Source organism: Vanessa tameamea, chromosome 10 (genome assembly GCF_037043105.1).
Source record: "Vanessa tameamea isolate UH-Manoa-2023 chromosome 10, ilVanTame1 primary haplotype, whole genome shotgun sequence".
NCBI lineage: Eukaryota > Metazoa > Arthropoda > Insecta > Lepidoptera > Nymphalidae > Vanessa > Vanessa tameamea.
The window spans coordinates 2651328-2662397 of record NC_087318.1 but is presented as its reverse complement, the minus strand read 5'-3'; the positions used below and the strand labels follow the sequence as shown (position 1 = coordinate 2662397).

At 31.3% G+C, this 11070-nt stretch overlaps 1 protein-coding gene across 1 annotated transcript; it reads left to right on the top strand.

The window, feature by feature from the left end:
* The first annotated feature begins 707 nt into the window (after nt 1–707).
* LOC113391444 (oocyte zinc finger protein XlCOF6-like) lies at nt 708–10792 on the top strand. Its single transcript, XM_026627410.2, has 8 exons — nt 708–945; nt 1149–1277; nt 1424–1781; nt 2852–2998; nt 5152–5278; nt 6853–7074; nt 9106–9214; nt 10229–10792. The coding sequence occupies exons 1-8, from the start codon at nt 805–807 to the stop codon at nt 10700–10702; spliced, it is 1707 nt and encodes a 568-aa protein (XP_026483195.2). The 5' UTR covers nt 708–804; the 3' UTR covers nt 10703–10792.
* The last annotated feature ends 278 nt before the right edge of the window (nt 10793–11070 follow it).

Here is an 11070-nt window from a genome sequence, read left to right as displayed (position 1 = left end):
TAACAACTAATAGACATATTGGAATAGTTTTCCATCATAAATGAAAAAGAAATTTACAAAATAGGTTTTGTTTTTTCATTTTATTTTATAATCATTCTGTACTTACAGATTTATTATTTAATTTTTATAAAAAGTCAATTATTGGGTAGTGCCAAAGATTGAGGTTGAAAACCAATTTAGGGATAATATTATGTTATATTTTACAAACAAAAAAAATAATACAGCAAACATAATTATACCTACAAATAAAGTCACACTTCCTCCAAAAAATAAAATTATATAATCTTCCATAATATCAATTTAATAGGTACTTGAATCGGCAAGCGTAGTGTAGGACGCCCTGCGGCACGAAGGAGCGTCGATATACGGAAGGTGGCCGGTAGAACATGGATGAGAAGGGCCGAAGATCGGGCTTAGTGGCGCGCCTTGGGGGAGGCCTACGTCTAGCAGTGGAATAACACAGACTAATCATGATGATGATCATGATGAGGTACTTGAAATAATCGCTAGTTATTATTAGTATTATAAAACAGTGCTTACTAAATTAAAAGATGGCACTCTTTGTAATTCAATCGGCACAATCGTAATACCTATTAAGTATTAAGTATTTTATGTCGTTAGCGACTTACAACATTGTTTCTAATATAGTCTGTAACGATTTGTATGAACTCAGTGACGTATATAAATGACAGCACCGAAATTGTTAATTGACATTTGACAACGACTAAAACTGCGAATGATAAAAGTTTGTTTACATACATTAATAATATTGAAATTTAACATATTTATGTAAAAAAATAAAAAATGTCGATATTATTTGATCACAAACCATCAATTTGTGCTGACTCATGTCGTATATGCTTGGATAATGACTCAATTGGAGGTATAGATCTTACTAAAGATCAAAAAATACTACAGTGGTTTGAATATTGTGTTGGTATATCTGTACGTATTATTCATTTTAAAACTATACAAACTTCTAGAACATTATTTTTATTTATAGACTACAATATTCTTTCAATATTCAATTGAAAAATCAATAATGAAGGAGATACTTGTTGGATAGTAAAATTTGTTTTATAGTTTACAATAATAAATACCTTAACTAAAACGGAGATTGTGATAAATATAATTAATGTAATTTGTAGATTAACATCCAATGTCCACCAAAAAGGTTATGTTTTAAGTGCGCAGATAATATAAACAATTATGTAAAATTTAAACAAAAATGTCTGGAATCCGAAGAACATTGGAAATCATTGAATGAAGATGTTCAGGTAAGTTTGAATTAAATGATAATTGGTGTTATTTATATGGTACTTAAGATTGGTAGGTATGGTGAGAACCTTAACATGAAAATATGAAGTCTGTATGGGTGTTATTCATTATTTTAGTGGAGTACAAATAGCAATGACTGTTTTAGAAATGCAATGTAGTTGTAAAAGAAGAAGTTATAAAATGCGAGAATTCAGAAAATATATTTCATGAAGACAAACACTTTAATGGACAACTTGAGCGTGACAACAAAAATACTAGACATGATATTCCTCAACATAATTGTGATTCGGAGGGTATAAATATTATAACTAACATGAATAATGATAAGACTCTAGTTGAAAACCATAATAATAATGACCAAAGAACAAATGTTGAAATAATATATATAAATGATGAAAAAGGAAATTTAATATTGAATGAAAACTTATTTCATATAGATAGTAATGATATTTTGAACAAAATAACAAAAAGATATCAATGTGAGAAATGCAAGAAGGAATACAGTAAGTTATATTATCTTTTATATATATATTATAATTCTTATTTGTGTATCTCACTGAATTCTTCCTAAACGGCTAGATCGATTTTGATGATTTTTTGAGTGAGCCCTTGTAGGGTTTACGACCCTGTGTATTTATCCTGTGACACAACTATCAAATTTCTGGATGTTTTTCAATAAAAAAAGAATTCTATTCTTGAAAAATTGTATAGCAGTATTTGTAAAAACGGTTTATATTAATAAATGTATGCCAAAATTAGAATCTAATGAAAAAAAACCATATACTTTTTTTTTTTATAAAGTTCTGTTTTTTATAAATTTGTATATGGCTATAGTCTTCTCACTGAATTTTAAAACAGTTCCGGCCGGTTCATATGTAACAAATAGTTTTCATACTCAGGACAGTTATATTTAAAAAGTTTCATTGAATATGAGTAAATATATTACTGTCTATTAAGAGTTTGGTTTAAGGACTTTTTAATCAAAAAAGATTTAATAGTCCATGGATCTGTCATAGGTTGTATTATATGCTTGAATATTCCAATGAAAAGCATCTATATAAAATAAAAATAAAATATGTAACATAACCTTTAAAATAGAATATGAATTATCAATAACATAACAATGTTCTATTTTTTTATTTAATAATTACAATTTTACATCAACTCTCAATATTATAATATTTTGTAAATTTTATTTTTATTTTGAAATTTTATTTTTGTAAAAAGGAGTTGTGTAGACAAACAAGTTGTTTGCATAAAATATTCTAAAATAAATTTAGATAAATTTTAACATATTTTTAACACATACACTGTAGAACTTAGTAGGTACTTTATTATAAGTGCATAATTATTATCTTGTATATATGTGTGTTGGATAAGACCTTTAGGAACTGCCGAATGACGTCAACTGACGCCTTTTAGTACCGTTAGCAACACCATTAAAATTATTTTGGTATTGTTTTGTTCAACAGTAGACTTTGCTAAGAAAAGCAAATTTATGAGTGAACAGTCTAGTTAATCTTGTTGTTGTGAGTGGTGTAAGGTGTTGTAATTAATGTAAAGTATTTTTTAGGGAATCACAAATGGCTAGTGACACATATGATGAATTTATGTTTTAAAAACGATATCAAAAGTATTAGTATAGAAGTCGATAAAAATAAAGCAACAAAATTAGAAGATTCTAAAACTAAAACGAAACAAATATCATTGACCACGTGTGGTAAGTTTTGACACATTCATATATTATATATTTAAATTTATACTCATTGCGGTTACATCTGATCACAAATACATCTGACAATGTAAAATTACTGCCTCTTACGGAAACTGGTAAATTAGCTATTGTGACATTTACTAAGTATTCTTTCCTCTTGTATTTAGTAATACTTAGTATTACTGTTCGACCTGATAATGTCGAAATGTAACGAGGCCATGAGAATCGACTCGATCGAGATCATTACCGCAAAATAGAACCGATTGCGCGCGAAGTATAGTTTTGGAGGGGCCTGGAGTGTTTTATATGAGGATGATCCCGTAACATCTTTTAGCTTTGTATAGGACGGCATTGCAGAGGTTTTAGTGTGTAAGAATCTCACTCAACGTACACCCCCATACCCATGGAATTTTGAAAGTTTCTCTCGTAATAATAAAAACCTTATGTTATAGGTACCGATTATGTTTTCCATAAAATATATAGTTATTAAAATTTTTCACACGTCGAATATTTTTCCGTTACATTTTTTTTCTCATGCGTCATGAAAGTATAATACTCTGACCAATTTTCCAATCTTCTTTTACGTGTAGCTATAAATAAATGCCTCCATATTTTTTGCGATTCATGCAGTTTCTCACGATGTTCGTAAATATATAATGAGTTGCTGTGAAAAAGTGCTTATTAAAAAAACTGCTGATAAAGTGACAAATTCAGTAAAACATCTGTTTTCATGGAACTATCATGTCAATGGTAGACTTATCGCGTGCATCTTAACCGAAAATTGTGGGTTCAAACTTAAGCAAGCACGACTGAATTTCCATGTGCTTAGTTCGGGTATATAATTCACCTTGAGCTCGGCGTTAAAGGATAACATCGTGAGGAAACCAAACATGAAATAAACATGTGTCAATGAAATTCTGCCAAATGTTTATTCACCAACCAGCATATGAGCGTAGTGCAATTAGCTTTTTTTTTTTTTTATGTCATAGGTGGCAAACGAGCAGGAGGCTCACCTGATGGAAAGTGACTACCACCGCCCATGGACATCTGCAATACCGGGGGGCTTGCAGGGGCGTTGCCGGCCTTTCAGGAAAGAGTACGCTCTTCTAGCTCCAAAACTCTTCCTCAAAGACTGTGTAGGCCTTAGCCCAGCTATGAGACATTTACAGGCTTTTGCAGTCGTAATTCCCCTTGAACTTCTGGGAAGCCAATACATGTATTGTGTTCAATCTACGTAAAGTTTATTTAAGCCCAATGCGAACGACCGCTATAATCAATAATCACAATAATCAGCTAAGCTAAATAAATTATAATGTAGTAGATAGGTAGATTATATTTTTACATAAAAAATAAAAAACCCGAACGATTTTATTTAAATAAAAGTATTATAGATATAAAAGGTACTAATTCACAAAGAAAAACCATAGTGGCGTGACAGCGGTATTTTTTTTATTCGTTGACAGGATAATGCCGGGTAAAACCTCTTTTTGCTTTTAACAATATTAGTAAGTACACGAACATCAGAAATTGTTTTACATTTTTTTTGTGTTTATAAAAAAATAATTGAATCTTCATTCGAAGTGTACTGTTTGTGTTTTGCTGGTTTGAAAAAAAAAAGCAACTTGGTCGAACTTTGTCCAAGAGCGGACTAACTTTGCCTAGAACGACATTAGTAGACATTTAATTATGGCAATACTGGTCTAAAAATTATGTTAACATATTGGATTAAAAAAAATTATTAATCACTCTCAATCACTCGCTTTTTCATCATACTCTTCATGATAAATTTTTAATGTTTTACTGGACTCGTTTAATTCATAATGAAGTGATTAGTTGTTCAATTATTATTTCTTTCCTCACAGATTTGCCTATATACATTTTGGAATTTCTTTTTTGTACGTTTTGATCTTTTATTGCTCATTCGTGCGTTTTACTCGCGCGTCAAGTGGCTTGTATCTCTAAATCTGTTAAGCTCTGCCGCGTCGTCACGGTCCAGGCTTGATTCGGACTGATTTTAAAGGATGCCTCTATTTTTAAAGAAATTAGGTTACAATCTCTAATAGCGTTGCCATGAGCAGTCCTTTCAGGATGAAGAGGGCAGTTGAGTCATCACAGGTATATGTAACATATAGTCAATAATATTCATGGTAATGTTTTAGGTTTATGCAATACGCCCTTTACCTGTGACATCGCGAATCACATGGATGAACATTGGTCAAACAATGATTTACAATGTCAATTGTGCAATTATTGTGGCCGAGATTTTGCAGATATGATAACACATAGGTATAGTAAGCTATATTTTTAATAGTTATATGTCAATGTGTTCGTTTTTAATAAATTTATAGTGTATAGCTGAAGTCACGTGTGAAAATTACCAAAATAAAATCATTGAATACTTCAGTTTCTAGATATAGAAATATCTTACACATTTTGTTCGTCGAACCAACAGCGATAAAATTACCATTTTTATTTTGCATTCTGCTCAACGTAGATTATGCAAAAAGTACTTACTGGATTTAAAAAAGGATTTGCTGTAAAACATGTTCAAGTTGGTCGAAGTGTTGGGAAATAGTCATTTGTAGGTATTGTAAATAAATATTTTGCTACAAATCCACTTGATTTCAGAATCCTTTTATATTTATTAAATCTTGTAATCATGTAAATATTTATTTAATAGTTTAAATGAATTTGAACGATTCGTATTCTATGCTCTTGAATTTTTTCTTTCAAAATAGTTCTTTTTTATGTTAAGGGTAATTAATAATTTACAAAATTATCTAATTATAATTATACGAGGGGAGGTCAAAAGTTCGCAAAATGGAGAGAAAGGACTTGGGATAAAGGTCTCTATGTATCTATCTGGGGGTAAGGCAGGTACTTGGTACCATTTAATTGGGAATTCATTTAAATCATATAGTAAGTTTAGATTTTTTGACATTATTTGTCTACGATTTTGGCGTGAATTATGACTAGGATGAGAGTCATACCTTATCTCAGCCTAAAGTGATAAACCCATGTTCATTAGTTTGGGCCAGTGTCAAAGCAAACGTCCATGCACAGATAAATTTATTAAAATCAGCAGCTTAAGTTATTAAAATCAGCAGAAAAGATAGGAACAGTTTTTAAGGTCATGTTAATATTTTATTAAATGATTATAAAGAAAAGCAATGATGCTTAGTAATACGTAGTAATACGTTTCTATATTAGCGAGACTGAAATAATTTTAACAAGGAAAGTAAACGAGGACTATTTTCTAAAGGAGTGTTGCTTTTAGCAAGACAAAACCACGATTCTCAAGAGTTGCATTGGTTGCTTTACACAAATACGGGTTCGATCCGCTTGTTTATGCGTCCTAGTCCAAATGTATCTGTGTATTTTTTTAAATTATTTTTTTTCGGTTGAAAATGGAACCAAGGAGCTCTATTCAACAAAATCTGAAAGCAAAGATAAAAATAAATTGAAGGATTACAAAAGCTATTCTTCCAATGTACAAAATATAATTGAAAGAAGAATAGTTTTGGCATTTTATTTAATTGACGTTGCTTCTTAACCCTTACTGTCCGCGTCCTTATTGGACCTCCCATCGTACCAAAACCTATGAATAATTATGATTGGTCCTAAACTACATTGACCATTTAGTTTTTTCTTAAATAATCTATTTATGTATAGCTGTTATTGTAAAATCAATATTCGAACCAGGTGGAGCTTGTTGATTCCAAAAACTAAGACTGAAGTATACGTCGAATAACAAAAGAATAAATTATGTTTCCTTATAGTTTGTTTTAATAAGTTACAATATTTCTTCTCATGTAATAAATTGTTGTGAATAACTTTATTACACGAATTTTTATTTTCAGTTTTGAACACTGCCCCAAAATGAAATTATTCTGTCATGCTTGTAAAAAGAAGAAGGCTTCGGTTCCATCCCTTCAGTTTCATTTCAGATCGGTACATTTACAAAAAGCGGGTGGTCTTTGTTCTATATGCAATAAAACTTTTAGAAAATTCAATACTTGGAGGAAACACGAACGACTACACAACGAAAATAGTTTGTTTATTTGCGATCACTGTGGAAGGAAGTAAGTAACTGTGTCGATTGGTTGTATCTATTTTCTCATTTATAGAATGTTCATGCAATTCTAAGTTAAAACTTATATTCAGTAGAGCTATTAGTAGCCCGACTCTAGGAACCACCATGGGTAGATTGAGCTAGTCTAACTTCAGACAAAAGGGACATAACACATCTTAGGTGCGAAGGTTGATGGTGAGGTGAGGTTAATATTTCTCACAGTGTTAATATCTTTTAGTGGTGGTGACCACTTACCATCAGGTGGCTTATTATCCATCCGCCTGTCCTTAGTAAGAGTCTTTCCATTTGATCGGCATCTCTCCAGTTTCTAAAATACTATTAAATACCTATTTTTTGCTTACCCATTTACAATAAAAAAAGTGAAAATACCCGTTTGATTTTTTTTTACATGAAGGAAACCATCATTAACTCGAATGTTTTCAACGAATACAGCATTATATACGGTTATATCGCTTCACTCTGGTTTTGACGGGATAAAAATATAATTTACATCTCTTCACATCAATTCTGAACCTTATCTACTACGTAGTAAAGTCTAAACGAATATTCGTGGGTAATTTACCTAAGTTGCACGTTACAAGATGATCAATTGAGAAAAATTGTTGGGGAGAAAATAAGTCGTAAATAATTTATGTCATATACACTACACTGTACAATTCATAAGAACTATACGGTCCAAAAAAACTATGAACTTGAAAAATTGGGTTGGTTCCTAGTTGTTTAATACGTAAAACAGTGGTAAGTTTTCTTATTTGGAAATGCAGAAAGTATAAAACGAAACTAATATAATTTAACTTGGTGGTAGGGCTTTGTGCAAGACCGTCTGGATAGGTAACCACTCCACAGAACCCACTCATCAGAACCTCACCAGAATTCCAGCGCCAAACAACAGTTTTCAGTATTGATATGTTCCGGTTTGAAGGGCCAGTGAGCCAGTGTAACTAAAGGCACAAGGGACATAACATCTTACTTCCCAAGGTTAGTGGCGCATTGGCGATGTAAGGAATGGTTAATATTTCTTACAGTGCTATTGTCTATGGCACAAATGATCGTCCGCCAAACTATACCGTAATTTTTTTTATACAAAAAGGTATGATATTTTAAATAATAATAATAATTATTATATGCCCTTAAAATTACTCTTTACCAATACTCTTTTGTCGTCCAAACTTTGCCTTCTTCGGACACATTTTGCCGTGCAATTTATAGTCACCTCAAGACTGCTTGTATATTACGACAAAAACACGTCTGTTTAGTAATGAATGAAAAGCAAACGAAATGTTATCTATGTATATAATTTTTTTGTTACACAAATTTCCCTCAAAATCTATTTAATATTGCTTGAGATTTTATTGAATATTTCTCACATATTCCGTGGTTATTACTGCAAAACTAAATCGTAAATTTTATTAGTACTTCGTCTGTTATGATATCATTCGGATGTTCTGGGCGTTCAACATCACTCATGCTATTACGACCGCAACGTCATTCGGTAACCGTTCGTAGAATAATCTACGTGAAGGAGCAGTGTTGCCATAATATTTTTTCAAATAATCTTAATTTTTCTATTTAAAATTGAAGCGTCTTTATCAAAATGTGGAGTTCATATTTATTAAACATTTTCAAAAATCACCTTTTTTAACGCACCAAAAACATTTATGGTTAATAAAAAATCTTTAATTAAGATAAGATTTTGTAACTGTATTAAAAAAAAAAAAAAGAAAATATTAAACATTAATTTTGAAAATATGTATATCGTGAATTAAAATACGGTCATAGTAAAATAAATATGACGTCTAAATAATTGAATCGTTGCTTTGCTTTGAAATTACTCAATATGGTTAACATTTTGACATAAGTAAGAATATTATCCTCTAAAATAATTAACAGGTAACTCTAATCATATCAGAGTCAACGATCGACCTTAATACCTAATTAATTCTGATAGGTCATGACCTACTTTATCTCCAGCTTTGATATTATTGAATTTAAAGCACACCGCCAAAATTCTTGTTCGCAGATTTTTATACAAAAATGAAATCAAATCACATCTAATTTACCACACAGATGTCAGGCTATTCGTTTGCGAAACATGTGGGAAAGGTTTCAGGAGAATGTCCGGTTTAAAGGTACGTTCCATTTTTATTTTAAGTGGTTTTCCTCAACTCAATATTTTATTGTACAAAGCAGGCATTTGTTATTTTAGCTCTAGCTTATCTTGTGGTTTTAGAATGTGGTTTAAAATAATGCCTTTGAATGGTGACTTACTGTTTTATTTTGATTTGATAAATGCTGGTGCAAGCCGAATTTTAAGTAGACAGAATTACTTAGCAGTCTTGTGTTCAGGTTGAAGGGTAGGCAATAAAGGACATAACACTTTACTTCGAAAGGTTGGTGGCGCATTCGAGGTGTGAATGATGGTTAATATTTCTTACGAATTGCCAATGTCTATGGGGGGTTACCACTTACCATCAAGATGACATATTATAAAATGATACTTTTATCATTACATACTATCGTAAAAATATATTTTAATTTCTGTCTTTCACGTTGTTCATAATCTTTCTTGATTGATGTAGCTATGGTTGTTGTAAAACCATTGATAAATGGGCTTGCTATTGGAGTAATTCACTTTAACGGGTCGGTGTTAATCGAGTTCATACCGAATCAATTTAAAACCTTCCTCTACATTTAGATATAAAATGAATTTAATTGATACAATTATTGAAGCTATAAACTTATTAATTATCGAATCGTGTTCAGTATATTGTTCTTTAATTCATTGGCATTTAAAATGGCATTTATTGGCATAGAAAATAAATATTGTTTTATTTATAAGTAATACTATGCTCGTGTTCGAATAAATTAGTAGCAATCTGGAAATGTCCCACTACTGGGATAAGCCCTCACTCAGATAAGGCCTGATGGATTCAGATTTCCTTATGATGTTTTCCTTCAACGCCATGAATGAGATGAATTATAAACACAGTTTGAGTACCGAAAATTCAAAACTACTCACGGGGTTGAAGCCGCATTTTTCGGTTAAGATTTGTGTGTTCCCATTTCCTAATTGGTCAGGTCGGCTCAGCTCTTAAATATTAAGGGTATGTATAATCGATTATTCACGCTATATCTATTTTTAGGACCATATAAAGAATTTACATACTGTAATTCATCCAGTGAAATGTAACCATTGCGATAAAACTTACAAAAGTCAGACGAAGTTAGATCTTCATTTAAGGAATCTCGCAAAAGACAAACCATTCACATGTGAAGTGTGCTCCAAGACTTTTGTATCGCAGAAAGTATTAAAAAAACATATGTTCTGGCACACCGGCGAGAGACCTCATACTTGTGAAGTTTGCGGATCGAGATATAAAGCCAAAGGGCAGTTGAATCTACACATGCGAAGCCACACGGGTTTTATGCCCCATAAATGTGTTGATTGTGGCAAAGGTTTTCCAACGTCGACGCAGTTGAGGAGACACCGCAGCGTTCACACGGGTGTCCGAGCATATAAATGTGTGTACTGCGAACGATCTTTTCATCAAAAGAAGACTTTGTTGGAACACGCAACGCAACACAAAAGCGCTCACGGTGCAGAACCTGAAAACTAGTCGCGTGTTCATATTTTTAAATGTCAGTTTTTGTATGAATATTGTTGAATAATATGGTAAGAAATGATTAAATAAATTCATTTTAAATGCGTAGTTTATTTTATTTTTCGTTTCTAACAATATCCTATATACATTTATTTTTATTTATATACCTAATGTATTAGTACATGTACTGTTATCTTTATTTAATGAATTATATTTTCAGTCGGAAGTCTAAAGTTAAAACTTTCATTATTCGATTTGTTTATGATTATAATTCGTAATCTTATTTAATAAAACGACCAATTTTTTGAGTCCCTATTTTATTGCTCGAATATTCTCCTGAATTAAGTAATAAGCGAATTTAAAATAAAACATTAATTATTTCT